Source organism: Scomber japonicus, chromosome 24 (genome assembly GCF_027409825.1).
Source record: "Scomber japonicus isolate fScoJap1 chromosome 24, fScoJap1.pri, whole genome shotgun sequence".
Lineage (NCBI taxonomy): Eukaryota > Metazoa > Chordata > Actinopteri > Scombriformes > Scombridae > Scomber > Scomber japonicus.
Window position 1 is genome coordinate 3608943 of NC_070601.1, and position 18463 is coordinate 3627405.

At 40.8% G+C, this 18463-nt stretch overlaps 1 protein-coding gene and 2 long non-coding RNA genes across 3 annotated transcripts in view; 2 read left to right on the plus strand and 1 right to left on the minus strand.

Annotated features, from left to right (window-relative positions):
- The window catches only part of LOC128354433 (kinesin heavy chain-like), a 39792-nt gene extending 22200 nt beyond the window's left edge, over window positions 1-17592 (plus strand). The window contains exons 22-25 of the mRNA XM_053314674.1: window positions 16329-16400; window positions 16491-16595; window positions 17196-17412; window positions 17507-17592. Of these exons, the coding sequence (XP_053170649.1) occupies window positions 16329-16400; window positions 16491-16595; window positions 17196-17412; window positions 17507-17592 (480 nt within the window). The remainder of the gene's footprint in view (window positions 1-16328; window positions 16401-16490; window positions 16596-17195; window positions 17413-17506) is intronic.
- On the minus strand, window positions 3298-3746 carry LOC128354458 (uncharacterized). Its single transcript, XR_008321043.1, has 3 exons — window positions 3707-3746; window positions 3586-3607; window positions 3298-3409 (listed from the first exon to the last, which is right to left on the minus strand). It is a non-coding gene; the product is annotated as an uncharacterized LOC128354458 (long non-coding RNA).
- LOC128354457 (uncharacterized) lies at window positions 8205-8699 on the plus strand. The gene is made up of 3 exons (XR_008321042.1): window positions 8205-8244; window positions 8343-8364; window positions 8539-8699. It is a non-coding gene; the product is annotated as an uncharacterized LOC128354457 (long non-coding RNA).
- Window positions 17593-18463: the final 871 nt, after the last annotated feature.

Below are 18463 nucleotides of genomic sequence, written 5' to 3' on the forward strand. Positions count from 1 at the left end.
TCATCAATTTCCTCTTATGTATTTTAAAATATATTAGCTTGTTGTTAGAGTCACTTCAGAGTTTAAGGTTTACATCCACACTTTGACTCATTGTTTTACTGGACTTTTTTACTCCTAAATCCGCTCTTAAGTCCCTTTTTACATACAACTTCATAGTGAAGTGCTTCAGACAGGCCCAGCTGGATCTAACAGGTGTGTTAACGAGACCAATCAAACACAACATGGACGTGTCTTTGTCTCGTCTCCACACCCAGATTCAGGGTAAGAAATGTTTCAAACTTTTAAATCAAGACAAATCTTTGTGTTTCTTCTCAGAAAGTTGCTTTCATAAGTTCCCCACATACACACTTTATAGTCATTCAAAGTACAAAGAGTTCAGTCATTGTTTTATCAAACTTAATGTCTCAATATGTAGACATGTCAACACCAGAGAGCATCTAAAACTTCATATTAAATCTAAACATCACATTTTTCTTATTTACAGTCAACTTCTGATTATTAGAAACTACTTTTTGTTTCTTCATCTCACTTTAAATCACCATAACTACATCTGGGAACTGTGTTAAACCATCTTTCCTGGAACAAATACAAACATTCAGCTTCACTCTCACACAACAGGAGCAGCACCAGCTCTGCTGCACCTCCCTTTATTAATTAAGCACCTCCCACCAACACACCTGCTCCTCCAGCTCATCTCCTGGATCCCACACACTGCATTAAAACCACACTTTAACAGCATTACTAAAGATATTGATTGTAGAGAGCATGGCTAGACACATAAATAGAGAACATCTGCATATCCAAAGAAAGACAAAGACAAACATTAGCAGCTGGATTGTGTCTTTTCTCTTTCACTCCAATTCTCAAACTCATCTTCTCAATTGAGGAGTCAACTAAATGTTAAACTTTTATTTTCCTTAGTTAAGTGTCACTTAAAGCCTGTCAAATGTATTCATCAAACCAATCACAGTTTAGGTCTGCAGAGATAGCTCAGCAGGATGAGTGACAGATCTTTGTCTTTGTGTATTGGTGGAGTTGTTGGTTCAATCCCTGCAGCAGGATAGAAATATTCTTGTTAACTCAGGTTTACACACCAGTCATACTGCCCCCTATAGGCTGCTTCACTAACTACACACACTCTGGTGAAAGTGCCACAGGAAATGAACCACATCCACACTTTCATTTGGGGATTTGGAATTTTAGGCCGATGGCAAGGCGGTGGGCTTATGGCTATTGGGTATTGGTAAAGGTGACTTTGTGTAATAAGCAACAAACATGCGATGGCAAGACACTTCCAACTGTTTTAAAAACTCGTTCACACTTTCCACTAAAACGTCACCCGGACGGGATTTTTTCCCTCATAACCCCCTGCGGGCAGACCTCCGAAACATCGGGGGAGGACAAGGCCCTCCCCCTCACCCACTCCGCGTGAGACACATTTTTAGTATGATCCGGTTACTGATGCAGGAAAGGGATCGAACCAGCGACCTCACGTCCACAGACGTATTTGAGATCTGTGTTAACAGCTCCGTCACTACACCAGGTCCCCTTCACACTCACACCTCTTCTCTCAACGCTTTTCAACCGCTCCTCTCTGTGATGTCACTGAAAAGTCACACGCGGGCCCGGGATCGAACCCACCACCCTTAAAATCTAAACCGGCTGTCTAACACACTCAACCACAGCCTCACACTAACTCCACAAGTCTTCATCAGCTTTTCAGTCTCCAGCAGTTTGTCTGACTCACAAAACTTCACCAGCACAGTCGGGATCGAACCCACCACTCTTAAATTGTAAACCTGTTGTCTAACAGACTCAGCCACAGCCTCACACTAACTCCACACGTCTTCATCAGCTTTTCAGTCTCCCTAACCCTAACCTGGCTCGACTCATTTAATCAGCTGAACTCACTCTTCAGTCAGCTGATTGGTGTGCATGTGTGCTCCTGCTTGGTTGGAATGAAAACCTGCAACCACATGGCCCTTTGTGGAATGAGTTTGAGATGCCTGGTCCAGACTTACAGAATAGGAGTATATCTGGACTGTCATGTTAGCATCCTTTCTTTCTATAGAGTCTCCTCCAACACATTGATCCAATTTTCCACCAAATTCCACAAAGGAGGTCCAAACCAATAATGAATTAATGCATTTGTATGTAGCCTGCCATATAGCCACTGTTGGTCAAACACTGAATGCTCCCTCAGCTCAGTAGGTCTTGAATGCAACCCCAGGCTTGGCCCCGCCTCTAATCAAGGTAAGGTTATTTAAGACACCTGTGTACATTTGTTCTTCCTTTTCTGCTGCCGTGTGGTCTGGACGGAGGTCGGTATGCTGAGATGTAACTGCCAGAAGTTCTTGTTTCTGAGAGCTAACTTTGGTTTTCTATGCTTAGTTTCTCTGTTGGTGTCTCCAGCTCGTAGACCCTTTTCCCTACTATGGTGGAAAGTGGTGCCTGGACAGTTTGATTCTATTGTGTATGCAGGTGGCTAACTAACTCTGTCTCTTTTTGTAGGATACCATCTGCTGCTGCTTTTTGCCTGCCCTCTTTAGTACAGCCTTATAAATATTGGAGATTAGGACCATCTATTTTTGTTTAACCTTTGTAGTTTGTAGTTTTATTAGATTTAGTGGAGTTGTGGGCCAGTCTGCTGGGACAGGTTTGTCCCTCTGGTTGAGATCTCTTCACAAGTGAGTATATGTTGGCACACCTAGAGATCTGCTAGCCCTAGTCCACTTGTGTTTTGTTTTTAACTATTGGTAGTATATTCAGATTGTAGTTTTTAAACTGAATTTGTAATAAAATGCTTTTACATTACAACTCAATATTGTCTTTAATTTACTTTTGTCAGCTTATTCTTGAAAAATGTATCTGAACCAGTCTATGATCTGAACTCTATTTTGGAGTCACTGACTTTTCATGTACCATAATTTCCAAGTGGTGGATCACATCTAGTCCCTTTCCAACCATTAGCACTGCTGTGTACAATGTACAGCAGTTCATTTTGTATAGTCCTGCTGGAAATGGTCCATTTCCTTATTAGAAGTAACAAATGGTGTTTACCACCTCATTTAGTTACATCTTCAGTGTACTTAGTGCAACTTGCTTTGGTTCTGATATGCCTCAGACTGTGCTAATTGTCTTACACCTGCCATGTAGTTGTGAGATATTGCACTATCTGTTGAATACTCTGATAATGTGGCCAAATCTGGGGGAAAAAAGCCTAATAAACCATGAAACAGTTGCTGCAGATTGTTCAATTTTTATTCAACCATCAGATTTTACATTTCCAGTAAAGTTCATGTAATCAATGTTTGACAGTTTAAATTTCATCCTCAAACTCAGGCTGAGCAGAAGTGCCTGGTCACATCCCAGCAGGTGGACTCCAGTTCTCCACACCAGTCAAGCAACACTAAAAAAAAAAAGAGAACACATTACTAGAGAGCACTTGAGTTTTGAAAAGAAATTGCAATTCACATGTTAGCTTAATAGAATCTGTGCCAAAGTCCTGACATTTCTCTCCCAATACTAAGAGTCCACTGCAGATAGAGAAGTCTGCCATGGCAGTACAGGATTGGGGATACATACCTGACATCAGTCTTGGTTCCTGCTGTAGAGAAAATAGTTAAAGCAGGAACAATACTGGTCACTGCTCAGGGTTTGATTATCACCACATTAATATAAATTTTACTGGTTTTGCATCACTCACCTTCATCTCCACACTGAGCAGCTCATCAGTAGCTCTGCCTGCAACAGTCAAGGAAAATTTACTTCACATCATAAGTCATATGGCTACTTTGATTGAAAACTGTTATTTTCTACCACCTATGAAAGTTCAACTTCAAAGCTTCCTTATAGGAGTGAGTCTGAAGTGTGCAGCCTTGTACTCATTGGGCCAAGCTCTGCAGCAGCTCAGCGACAGACTCTAAAACAGAACCTGCAGCCAAAGCCAGAGATACTCTACCAGCACTGTAACACTGAGCCAGACACACTACCTGGACAGCTGACTGAGCACTGGAGTGAAACAAACAGCCACCATGATGTGGTATCTACTGCAATTTAAACATTTTTGCTGTCTTTTAAAAATCACTACAAAATAATTTGATGTGAAAAATAAAGAAATGTAAAGTTCTGGGACATGACTTGAATGCAATGTGAATCTTAAAGTGAACCATCACAACTCTGTTAACCTTTACTCCAAAGAGAAAGGCTGGGGTTGGTAGTTTCATCCCATGGCAGCGGCTCTGTCATGGGGGACCCAGCATCTCTGAAACAAAACATAAAGGTCATAACGTGCTGCAATGGAGCCACCAAGTGTCACAGAAATTGGAGGGCAGGCAATGAACAAAAAGTTGACTTAATTACTGGTTTATATATCTAAAGTCAGGTCATCCTTGTGACCTAATATGTGCACATAAGTGCTCAAGTTCAGCTGCGTGGTTGAACACGTTCAGTAACGTTAGCCAGCAGCACAGTAAAGTGAACAGGTCACGCAAAAACCGCCAAAAAACGACTCATAAGCGCCATTTTATAAAAGTACTTGAACTTTCTCACGAATTTAGTACAATAATACATTTCTTTAAAAAAGCTGAAATTCTTACCACGTTTAAACAGACGTCAGAGTCACGTCTCCCACACGTTTTTTTTCTAGACTGAGCTCCAGAGCGAAAGGCACGCTCATATTTATAACCTACGGCTGTCGCAGTGCATTATGGGAAGAGACGCCCTTCCAAAGATCGTCTCTTAAACAGAACGACCACTAGTTTATTTCCCCCTGGATCTTCATTCATTTTATATATAAGTATAAAAGGTGAAACAACAACATTTGTACAACATGAAATTTTGGAAAACCAGTCTTTAGGATAGCTCAGTGAGATAAGTGTTGGGCATTAGGTAATTGAAATTAAGGTTGTTGGTTCAATCCCCGTTTAGGGTCATTGATCTTTAATGTTACTTTACAGCATTGGTGGTAACTCTAATTAGAATACTGCCCCCTGTAGGCAACCAGTAGAAACACATCCACAATCCTCTTTGGAGGATTTGGGATTTTAGGCCGATAGGACGCAGACAGATATGTGAGCAGGCCGGGGGTCGAACCCACCACCCCCAAAACTCAAACCGGCTGTCTAAATCACTGAACCACAGGCTCACATTGGCTCCACAAGTTTTCATCAGTATTTGACTCTCCAGCAGTTTGTCTGACTTTCAAAAAACTGTGCAACAATTGAACCAACAACCTGATAGCTTCCCAAGTAGTCATCTAAGGCATTAGATGTGTCTGACTTGGAAAAACAATTGGACATAGTGAGAATTGAACCCACGACCACTAAGATTCAAAGCAAACAGCTAACAAACTGAGCTATTCCCCTTGGGATTCAATCAGCAAAATCACAAGTTCAAGAAGGTTTCCCAACAAGCTGAGCTGTTTGAGTTGAGATGCCGAGGTTTGGTTTCCTGCACCTGAGGCTCCAACTTGTCAACCTAATTAATCTGTAATTGGAGCAATGATTATGAATGATTAACATTATTAATTTATTAATAACTCATTATTAATAATCATTAGATTAACATTAATTGACGCAAGTAATGTTCATCTATTAATGATTAATATTAATAATTAATTAATTAATATTAATAATTAAATAATATTAATAATTAATCATTACTAATGTTAATTGAATCAAGTAATGTTACTCTATTAGTTATTAATTATTAATATTAATAATTAATTAATTGTTAATGAACAATTAATGAAGCCGCACCTTGATGAGATCAATGAGTGGATGACTCATAAAATCACAACAAATGATTAGTCTACATATAAGTAAGACTATAGTCTTATATGTAGGGGCTGTAGTAAGACTATAGTCTTATATGTAGGGGCTGTAGTAAGACTATAGTTTTGTAAGTCAGACAAACTGCTGGAGACTGAAAAGCTGATGAATACTGGTCTACAGCAGTGGTCTCCAACCCTGCTCCTGTAGAGCTACTGCCCTGCATGTTTTATACACACCTGATTCTAATTATTAGCATGTTATCAAACCTTTTAACGAGCTTCAGCTAATTATTAGAATCAGGTGTGTATAAAACATGCAGGGCAGTAGCTCTCCAGACTATAGTCTTACTTATATGTAGACTAATCATTTGTTGTGATTTTATGAGTCATCCACTCATTGATCTCATCAAGGTGCGGCTTCATTAATTGTTCATTAACAATTAATTAATTATTAATATTAATAATTAATAACTAATAGAGTAACATTACTTGATTCAATTAACATTAGTAATGATTAATTATTAATATTATTTAATTATTAATATTAATTAATTAATTATTAATATTAATCATTAATAGATGAACATTACTTGCTTCAATTAATGTTAATCTAATGATTATTAATAATGAGTTATTAATAAATTAATAATGTTAATCATTCATAATCATTGCTCCAATTACAGATTAATTAGGTTGACAAGTTGGAGCCTCAGGTGCAAGAAACCAAACCTCGGCATCTCAACTCAAACAGCTCAGCTTGTTGGGAAACCTTCTTGAACTTGTGATTTTGCTGATTGGATCCCAAGGGGAATAGCTCAGTTTGTTAGCTGTTTGCTTTGAATCTTAGTGGTCGTGGGTTCAATTCTCACTATGTCCAATTGTTTTTCCAAGTCAGACACATCTAATGCCTTAGATGACTACTTGGGAAGCTATCAGGTTGTTGGTTCAATTGTTACACAGCTTTTTGAAAGTCAGACAAACTGCTGGAGAGTCAAATCCTGATGAAAACTTGTGGAGCCAATGTGAGCCTGTGGTTCAGTGATTTAGACAGCCGGTTTGAGTTTTGGGGGTGGTGGGTTCGATCCCCGGCCTGCTCACATATCTGTCTGCGTCCTATCGGCCTAAAATCCCAAATCCTCCAAAGAGGATTGTGGATGTGTTTCTACTGGTTGCCTACAGGGGGCAGTATTCTAATTAGAGTTACCACCAATGCTGTAAAGTAACATTAAAGATCAATGACCCTAAACGGGGATTGAACCAACAACCTTAATTTCAATTACCTAATGCCCAACACTTATCTCACTGAGCTATCCTAAAGACTGGTTTTCCAAAATTTCATGTTGTACAAATGTTGTTGTTTCACCTTTTATACTTATATATAAAATGAATGAAGATCCAGGGGGAAATAAACTAGTGGTCGTTCTGTTTAAGAGACGATCTTTGGAAGGGCGTCTCTTCCCATAATGCACTGCGACAGCCGTAGGTTATAAATATGAGCGTGCCTTTCGCTCTGGATCTCAGTCTAGAAAAAAAACGTGTGGGAGACGTGACTCTGACGTCTGTTTAAACGCGGTAAGAATTTCAGCTTTTTTAAAGAAATGTATTATTGTACTAAATTCGTGAGAAAGTTCAAGTACTTTTATAAAATGGCGCTTATGAGTCGTTTTTTGGCGGTTTTTGCGTGACCTGTTCACTTTACTGTGCTGCTGGCTAACGTTACTGAACGTGTTCAACCACGCAGCTGAACTTGAGCACTTATGTGCACATATTAGGTCACAAGGATTACCTGACTTTAGATACATAAACCAGTCATTAAGTCAACTTTTTGTTCATTGCCTGCCCTCCAATTTCTGTGACACTTGGTGGCTCCATTGCAGCACGTTATGACCTTTATGTTTTGTTTCAGAGATGCTGGGTCCCCCATGACAGAGCCGCTGCCATGGGATGAAACTACCAACCCCCAGCCTTTTTCTTTGGAGTAAAGGTTAACAGAGTTGTGATGGTTCACTTTAAGATTCACATTGCATTCAAGTCATGTCCCAGAACTTTACATTTCTTTATTTTTCACATCAAATTATTTTGTAGTGATTTTTAAAAGACAGCAAAATGTTTAAATTGCAGTAGATACCACATCATGGTGGCTGTTTGTTTCACTCCAGTGCTCAGTAGCTGTCCAGGTAGTGTGTGTCTGGCTCAGTGTTACAGTGCTGGTAGAGTATCTCTGTATTTGGCTTTGGCTGCAGGTTCTGTTTTAGAGTCTGTCGCTGAGCTGCTGCAGAGCTTGGCCCAATGAGTACAAGGCTGCACACTTCAGACTCACTCCTATAAGGAAGCTTTGAAGTTGAACTTTCATAGGTGGTAGAAAATAACAGTTTTCAATCAAAGTAGCCATATGACTTATGATGTGAAGTAACTTTTCCTTGACTGTTGCAGGCAGAGCTACTGATGAGCTGCTCAGTGTGGAGATGAAGGTGAGTGATGCAAAACCAGTAAAATTTATATTAATGTGGTGATAATCAAACCCTGAGCAGTGACAGTATTGTTCCTGCTTTAACTATTTTCTCTACAGCAGGAACCAAGACTGATGTCAGGTATGTATCCCCAATCCTGTACTGCCATGGCAGACTTCTCTATCTGCAGTGGACTCTTAGTATTGGAGAGAAATGTCAGGACTTTGGCACAGATTCTATTAAGCTAACATGTGAATTGCAATTTCTTTTCAAAACTCAAGTGCTCTCTAGTAATGTGTTCTCTTTTTTTTTTAGTGTTGCTTGACTGGTGTGGAGAACTGGAGTCCACCTGCTGGGATGTGACCAGGCACTTCTGCTCAGCCTGAGTTTGAGGATGAAATTTAAACTGTCAAACATTGATTACATGAACTTTACTGGAATGTAATATCTGTGATGGTTGAATAAAAATTGAACAATCTGCAGCAACTGTTTCATGGTTTATTAGGCTTTTTTCCCCAGATTTGGCCACATTATCAGAGTATTCAACAGATAGTGCAATATCTCACAACTACATGGCAATACATTGTAGGTATAAGACAATTAGCACAGTCTGAGGCATCAGAACCAAAGCAAGTTTTACTAAGTACACTGAAGTAAACACCATTTGTTACTTCTAATAAGGAAATGGTGCATTTGGACCATTTCCAGCAGGACTATACAAAATGAACTGCTGTACATTGTACACAGCAGTGCTAATGGTTGGAAAGGGACTAGATGTGATACACAACTTGGAAATTATGGTACATGAAAAGTCAGTGACTCCAAAATAGAGTTCAGATCATAGACTGGTTCTGATACATTTTTCAAGAATAAGCTGACAAAAGTAAATTAAAGACAATGAGTTTAAATGTAAAAGCATTTTATTACAAATTCAGTTTAAAAATCACAATCTGAATATACTACCAATAGTTAAAAACAAAACACAAGTGGACTAGGGCTAGCAGATCTCTAGGTGTGCCAACATATACTCACTTGTGAAGAGACCTCAACCAGAGGGACAAACCTGGCCCACAACTCCACTAAATCTAATAAAACTACAAACTACAAACTACAAAGGTTAAACAAAAATAGATGGTCCTAATCTCCAATATTTATAAGGCTGTACTAAAGAGGGCAGGCAAAAAGCAGCAGCAGATGGTATCCTACAAAAAGAGACAGAGTTAGTTAGCCACCTGCATACACAATAGAATCAAACTGTCCAGGCACCACTTTCCACCATAGTAGGGAAAAGGGTCTACGAGCTGGAGACACCAACAGAGAAACTAAGCATAGAAAACCAAAGTTAGCTCTCAGAAACAAGAACTTCTGGCAGTTACATCTCAGCATACCGACCTCCGTCCAGACCACATGGCAGCAGAAAAGGAAGAACAAATGTACACAGGTGTCTTAAATAACCTTACCTTGATTAGAGGCGGGGCCAAGCCTGGGGTTGCATTCAAGACCTACTGAGCTGAGGGAGCATTCAGTGTTTGACCAACAGTGGCTATATGGCAGGCTACATACAAATGCATTAATTCATTATTGGTTTGGACCTCCTTTGTGGAATTTGGTGGAAAATTGGATCAATGTGTTGGAGGAGACTCTATAGAAAGAAAGGATGCTAACATGACAGTCCAGATATACTCCTATTCTGTTAGTCTGGATAGAACAGTCAGAGGAAGTTGCTGCAGTTCCACCATTAGTCCACTAGATGGCGACTTATGGGTTTATGGACCTTGAGACTGAAAAGTTGCAGGAGTGAAGGTTGCATTTACAACATATGAGGTGTGTGCTTGATGAAGCAGCAGGAGGAAATATTTGCAGGGTGTAGTAAGTTATGTTGTTTAACTACCAGCAAGTTACAGCAAATTGTAGTTGAGCTATGTCGTTCAACTACATGTAGTTTTAGGGTTAGGGTCGGCGGGTGTGCAGTAACTCTAACTTGATAGATAATGTAATAGAAGAGAGTCAGAGAAAGTTGCTGCAGTTCCACCATTAGTCCGCTAGATGGCGACATGGTTTTTGGACTTGAGACTGATTTGAAAAGTTGCAGGAGTGATGTTTTTAAGCTTGCATTTTCTTTTTGTGTTTCATATTTTTTATTGATGTGTACATGAAAAATAACAAAGGCACTCACACATATCAGGACACATAGGTGTCAGCATTGGACGTGCTCGTATACACCAATGGATTTAGATATACATATTTTAAGAAACAAACAACGATTACAAAAATAGGTACAGATACCTAAACAATAATAATAAAAAAAAAGAAAAGAAAAGTATTTAGACATAGTCCGTTTAAAAAAAATGTTCTTGATCGCACAAACATAAGAATAAAAAAACAAAAACAAATAAAGAAACAATAGTAAACTAAAGAAAAAAGGGAGGAGAGAGAAAGAGGGGGGGGGGTGGAGTGTGGGGGGTTACATTGTCTCAAAAAAATCCATCAACGGTTGCCATTTATTGTAGAATTTGTTTAAGTTTCCCCTTCTTGAATATCTAATTTTCTCTACTTTCAAAAAGGACATAACCTCCTTAATCCACTGCGTGCTGGAAGGAGCTGTTGTGGATTTCCAGTTAAGAAGGAGGTGACGTTTAGCAATCATGGAGGTAAAAGCTATCACTTCCAGTTCTTTATTAGAGTATTGGGTATGCTCTTCTGGAAGACCAAAAATGCAAATATGTGGTGAAGTGTCAATAGTCTTTGAGAATACCTTCAACATGGTGTTGAAATACATTTGCCAGAAATTTTTCAGGGCTGGGCAGGAGAAAAGCATGTGCGTAAGGTTGCAGGGTGAGCCTCCACATCTGTCACAGACATCTACCGTATTTGGAAAAATCCGTGCCAACCTTGTCTTAGAATAATGACATCTAAATACAACTTTAAACTGTATCAGGGTCAAACGGGCACAAATAGATGTTTTGTGAATGACCTTCAGAGCAGATTCCCACCAATACTCATCAAAAACCAATCCTAGTTCACGCTCCCAAGCCTCTCTTGTGTTGGTGGTCAGATGGCCATCATATGACTGAATAGAAGTATACATTTTTGAGATTAAAGACCTTTGTAGAGGATTGAATTGTAAAAGTTCACCCCATGGTTGCTTAGGTGGGAGGTGAGGGAAATTGGAGAATAAAGATTTTGCGCAATTCCTCACCTGGAAATATCTAAAAAGGTGGGAGGGTGGGAGACTGAATTTATTCACCAGGTCTGTGAAAGAGCAAAAGACCTCTTCCTTATAGAAATCCCCAAAATATTTCAGTCCCTTATCCTGCCATAAGGAGAAAGTGGGATCGGTAAATGTGGGTTTGAACACAGGATTTTTTAACAGTGGGGTTAGAACTGTAGGCGCCATAAATTTAAAGTGTTTCCTAAATTGAAATCATATTTTAAGCGTAGCAGTAACCACAGGGTTGCAGGTAAGGCCAGAGAGGTTTGCAGTAACTGGACCGGTCAGTAAAGCAGAAAGAGAGGCTGGGTAGCACGACTCTGCTTCCAGTTGACACCAAGGTATGCTAGTTGGCATGGACCAGAATGTAATTTTAGTGATGTTCGCCGCCCAGTAGTAAAATTGAAAATTTGGCAGAGAGAGGCCGCCATAGAACTTACAATTCTGGAGTACTTTTTGTCTGACTCTGGGTGTTTTGCCATTCCACAGAAAATAACAGATAATCGAGTCTACTGTTTTAAAAAAAACTTTTTGGTAAAAATAAAGGCAGACATTGAAACAGAAATAGAAACTTTGGCAGAACATTCATCTTGATTGTATTTATTCTCCCAATCAAAGAGAGAGGGAGGGAACTCCACTTTTGAAAATCTGCCTTAACTGCAGCTGAGAGGGGAAAGAAATTTTCAGAATAAAGGTATTTAAAAGACCTGGCTATGTTAACCCCAAGATATCTAAATCCTGAAGGGCTCAATTTGAAAGGAATATCAGACAGGGAGAGTTGCATTGCTAGTTTATTGACAGGAAAACATTCACTCTTGGCAACGTTAACTTTATACCCTGAGAACCGGCCGAATCTATGAAAGAGTGAAATAATGGTGGGGCAGGCACTTTCTGGATTTGCGACATAGAGCAATAAGTCATCGGCATATAACGAAAGTTTGAATTCTGTATGAATCCTAGTGATGCCATTGAAAGTGGGAGAAGTCCTCAAATAAATAGACAGGGGCTCTATTGCAAGTGCAAACAATAGGGGAGATAGGGGGCAGCCCTGTCTACAACCTTTATTTAAAGAAAAATAGCCGGATTGAGTGTTATTAGTGGTGATACTGGCACAAGGGAGTGTGTAAAGAAGGCGTATCCACGATATAAAACTTTCACCAAATCCAAATTTAGCTAAGACTGCAAATAGATAGTGCCATTCAACTCGATCGAACGCCTTTTCGGCATCAATCGATATCACCACCTCAGGTGTAAGTTGTTTCTTTCGAGTAGATTACATTTAACAAAGTATGAACATTATAATAGAGCTGACGCCCCTTTATAAAGCCAGTCTGCTCCTTAGAAATTATAGTTGGAAGGACCCTTTCAAGTCGGCAAGCCAAGGCCTTTGCCAGAATCTTTGTATCTACATTCATTAAAGAGATTGGCCTATAGGAGGTACAAAGATCCGGATCTTTGTCCTTCTTTAAGAGAACACTAATAGAGGCTTGTCTCAATGTAGGGGGGAGAGAGCCAAGTGATAGAGATTCTACATAAACAGAGTGAAGTAATGGAATAAGTTTGGCCTGAAAGGCTTTAAAAAATTCCACTGGAAACCCATCGGGTCCCGGGGCTTTATTATTTTGCATGCTTTGTGAAGCCAAATTTAGTTCTTGAATGGTCAGAGCTGAATCTAATTGAGTGACCAACGCGTGAGCTCAGACGCGTACAGGGATTCATAAAAAGATGAAAAGACAGAATTAATAACATCCAGGTCCTCCTGCAGCGCTCCCGATTCATCCTTAACGTGTGGTATTAAACGTGAGGCTGCTTGACGACGTAATTGGTGAGCTAACAACCTACCAGACTTGTCGCCATGTTAGTAATATCTAGAACGGGAGTGAAGCAACATGCGCTCCGCCTCATTAGTTGTGATAAGATCCAGTTCAGTTTGTAAGGCCACGCAACGTCTCAAGAGATCGTCAGATGGGGCGGTCGCAAGCTGTTGATCCACTGATTCTAAATCAGATAATAGCTTTTGAGTAGTTGACATCCTTAATTTTCTTATATGCGCAGAGTACGAAATTATCTGACCTCGCAAATATGCTTTTAAGGACTCCCACAACAGCGCCTTAGAGATAGGTTCTGAATCAGAGTGGTTAAGAGCAATAAAATCCTCTATTGCATTTGTAATAAATTTATGAAATTTGTCATCCGATAAAAGAGACGTATTGAATCGCCAGTGGGTGGAATAGCGAGGTCCAGGGGAAATCTGAACATCTATGGACACAGGCGAATGATCTGAGATAACGATTGGATGATACGAGACATTTGTCACTTTTGGCATAAGTTTAGCATCTACAAAGAAATAATCTATACGAGAAAAGGTCTGGTGCACGTGTGAATAAAAAGAATATTGCCTACTGCTCGGATTGCGAAATCTCCAGGGGTCAACATAGCCATTGCTAGACATAAAGTTGCAAAGGGCCTTAGCCATTACCGATCGGGTTGAGCCAGGTTTAGAGCGGTCTAATTGAGGATCAATAACACAGTTCATGTCCCCTCCAAAAATCAGAAAACAGTCACTCAGAGAGGGCAGATTTTCAAATAACTCATTCATAAAACTAGGAAAGCTTGCATTTTCAACATATGAGGTGCTTCGTGAAGCAACAAAAGTAAATACAAGTGCAGTTTAAGGATTTCTCTCTACTTTTAGACACTGTTAAATGCTTTATGCTTTTACTCTTCACTCAGTAAATGAGTGACTCGGCATTGACTGACTGTCCCTCCACATCAGTGAATACAACACATTTAATAGTCAGACATATTCATTTCTCAGAGCTGCAGAAAAAGAAAGGAGATATTGATCAGCTGTTGGTTTGATTCTGGCAGCTTGATCAATAATTAACATGTAGATATTTAGATTTATCTTCCAACATGTTCTACAAAGTTTGTGATGAAGCACAAACATAAAAGAGCAAGAAACACAGTGGAAAGTTACTGTAGATAAATAAGTTAAAATGAGTATGACAGAAAGCAAACTTACAGTGAAGAGTCCAAACTGCTGCTTTACTCAATGATGACAGTCATGTGACTACATGGCAGTCATGTGACCTGCATCAGGTGACTGAATGGATCCCAACAGGTGACACCCCACACACTGCCATCTGCTGGTCATTTATGAACATTACCGGTGCACCTGTGTGTGCTCCTTAAAATCATTCATTGTCAGGCATCTATCAAAGTCTCCTCTAAGATATTTTAGTTGATAACCCTAACCCTTACTTCAGAACTATCCTAGGATCAAAGCCACAACCTTAGAACATCCAACCTCATCCATGCCTCGTCAAGTTACTGATTCCATTGAGGACATTTAATTAATTGTTAATGAACAATTAATGAAGCCGGACATTGATGAGATCAATGAGTGGATGACTCATAAAATCACATCAACTGATTAGTCTACATATAAGTAAGACTATAGTCTTACTACAGAAGGATCCATTAATTGTTCAATAACAATTAATTAATTATTAATATTAATTAATAGTTATTATTTATAATATATTTCATTAAACTTTATTATTTAATTGATATTAATAATTAATGAATTCTTAATGTTAATTGAATAAATTAACATTCATCTAGTTAGTTATTAACAATTATTAATGGCCTGAAGCTTAAAAGGGGACTCATGATCTGAATATTCTGTCTCAGTCTCTCCTAAATGTGGCTGAGGGAACTGGGATTGAACCCACAACCTTAAAAGTGAAAGACATTGGTCCACGCGGTGAGCTACAGAGTCTCACAGCTCATAAAAGAGGCTTGTTAATATTTACTCTGCATAACAACTTTGAAGATTTACTGAAATGAGTCCACAACCTTAAAACAGCTGCTGAACACAGTGAGCTACAGGATCAGCACTTTTCATTGGATGTTTTTAATCATTCGTGGTGTGACTTGACCTGGTATCGAACCCATGACTGTAAAAACTGGAGTAAACTGCCATCACACTGAACCATCGGGCCGTCCTCCTCACAAAGCTTTCAAGTCTTCAGTGGTGTGACTGACTTTTTAAATCTCACTGAGCGACCCGTGATTGAACCCACAAGCTTAAAATTTAAGTGTCGCTGTCACACAGGCTGAGTCACAGTTTTGAGTTCGAGTGGAAAATCTTTTCTTTTTTTGTCATTTCATTCTTTATATAAACTTTATTTAACAGCTGACTTTTAAAATGTGCCTCAGAATTAAGATTGAACCAATAAACCAATGAATGTCCTTAAACCTTCAGACTGTCTTTGTAGCCATTCAACAGTACTCTCCTCTTCTTCTCCCCTCCTCTCCCTCTTCTCCTCTTCCTTTCCTCTCATCTCCCCTCCTCTCTCTCTCCTCTCCCTCTCGTCCTCCTCCTCCTCTCCTCTCCTCTCGCCGTCCTCCTCTCCTCTTCCTTTCCTCTCATCTCCCCTCCTCTCCCTCTCCTCTTCCTCCTTTCCTCTCCCTCTCCTCTCGTCCTCCTCTCCTCTCTCCTCCTCTCCCCCTCCTCTCCCTCTCGTCCTCCTCCTCTCTCCTCTCCTCTCCCCTCCTCCTCCTCTCCCCTTCTCCTCTTCCTCTCGTCCTCCTCTCCTCTCCTCCTCTTCGTCTCGTTACCCTCTCCTCCGCCCTCATCCTCCTCTCCTCCTCTCTCCCCCTCCTCTCCCCTCGTCCTCCTCTCCTCTCCTCTTATCTCCCCTCCTCTTCCTCTCCTCTTGTCTCCCCTCCTCTCCATCTCCCTCTCCTCTCCTCCTCTCTCCTCCTCCTCCTCTCCTCTCCTCTCCCCTCCTCTTCCTTTCCCCTCGTCCTCCTCTCCTCTCCTCTCATTAAATTAAACTACAGATCATCAGTGTGTGTAAATGTGTCTCATTTCTTGTCCTTTCAGGCCAAAGAGCTGCAGACTCTACACAACCTTCGCAAGCTCTTCGTTCAGGATCTCAACACGCGGGTGAAGAAGGTACGACGTCAGTGGAGGAACAACTTACCTTTAATTGTGCACACTTTAGTTTCATCTTTAATGTTTCATTTTTTAAATTTTTTTTTTCAGAGTGCAGAGCTCGACTGTGAGGAAGGACTTGGCAACGTTGCCCAGAAACAGAAGATTTCCTTCCTGGAGAATAATTTGGAACAGCTCACCAAGGTCCACAAGCAGGTAAATATAACACTTTATTATGTTATAAGTCAGAAAGGTATGCTTAACTTTAACCCTCCTGTTGCCCCCAAGTCAAGGAAGGAAGGCAGGAAGAAGGAAGGGAGGGAGGGAGGGAGGAAGGGAGCAAGGGAGGGAGGAAGGAGGGAAGGAAAGAAGGAAGGATGGAAGTAAAGGAGGAAGGAAGGAGGGAATGAAAGAAGGAAAGGAGGAAGGGAAGAGGGAAGGAAAAAAGGAAGGGAGGAAGGAAAGAGAGAAGGAGGGAGGAAGGACAGACTAAAGAGGATGGAAGGAAGGAAAGAGAGAAGGGAGGAAGGAAGGAAGTAAGTAAAGGAGGAAGGAAGGAGGGAAGGAAAGAAGCAAGGGAGGAGGGAAGGAAAAAAGGAAGGGAGGAAGGAAGGAAGGACGGAGGAAAGAAGGAAGGAGGGAGGGAGAAGGAAGTAGGGAAGGAGAAAGGAAAAGAGGAAGGAAGGAAGGAAAGAGAGAAGGAAGAAAGGGAGGAACCGTTAAAACGGACGGGGTCAATTTGACCCGGGAGGACAACACGAAGGTTAAATACTAACACTATACACTCATGTACTTTTCTCTGTCCTTTCTGTTCAGCTGGTCCGAGACAACGCAGACCTTCGCTGCGAGCTGCCCAAGCTGGAGAAGCGTCTCCGTGCCACCGCAGAGCGAGTCAAAGCTCTGGAGAACGCTCTGAAGGACGCCAAGGAGTCCTCCATGAAGGACCGCAAGCGCTACCAGCAGGAAGTGGACCGAATCAAAGAGGCGGTGCGGGCCAAGAGCATGGCCAGGAGAGGATACTCTGCACAGATCGGTGAGAGGACGTTCACACACAGAGGACTCATGGAGACGGATGATAAAACTGATGCTTTATTAAATAACTGCTTGTTTGTTTGTTTGTGTCGCAGCTAAACCCATCCGGCCGGGACATCATCCACTGTCGTCCCCCATCAGCACCTCCATCAGAGCCGGAGGCGTCTACACCCATAACTGAAACCACAACAGCAAATTAACCCTGTGAGTAAAATCAAGCTTTGAGTTATTACCTTGTAGAAAGTCACAAAGGGTGACAGCATGCTAGATTTGCATAAAGTTATAGCATTTAAATTTGTGTACTTGTGTTCTTTTATTAAATGTAATGCTCATTTTAAAGTTGAAATGTTAGTACAGCACTTTGAAGGTTATAAAATACATAAAGATTTAAATTAAATACATTTATTTTGGCCAATTCTGCATGAATTTTTAAACTTTTCTGCTATAATATTACATACATTTGTTGATCATTTAACCCTCCTGTTGTCCTCGAGTCAAGGAAGGAAGGGAGGAAGAAGGAAGGAAAGAAGGATAGAGGAAAGAAGGAAGGGAGGAAGGTACGGGGAAGGTACGGGGAAGGAAAGAAAGAGAGAAGGAAGGGGGTAAGGAAAGGAGGGAGGCGGGAAAGGAGGGAGGAAGGAAGGGAGGAAGAATGGAGGAAGGAAGGAAGGGAGGGAGGGAGGGAGGGAGGGAGGGAGGAAAGAAAGAAAGAAGGAAGGAAGGATAGAAGGACAGGAAAGGAGGAAGGGAGGAAGGGAAGGAAAGGAGGGAGGAAGGAAGGGAGGAAGAATGGAGGAAAGAAGGGAAGAAGGGAGGAAGGGAAGGAAGAAGGAAGGAAGGAAAGGAAGAAGGAAAGAAAGAAGGAGGGAGGAAGGGGGGAAGGAAGGAAGGAAGGACAGATGGATGGAAGGAAGGGAGGAAAGAAGGAACAGTCAAAAGAGACGGGGCCAATTTGACCCGGGAGGACGACACGAGGGTTAACTGAACTTTCTTTCTTTCTTTCTTCCTGCAGACAGACCACGAGCAACTCAACGCATGCCCATCACTCCACC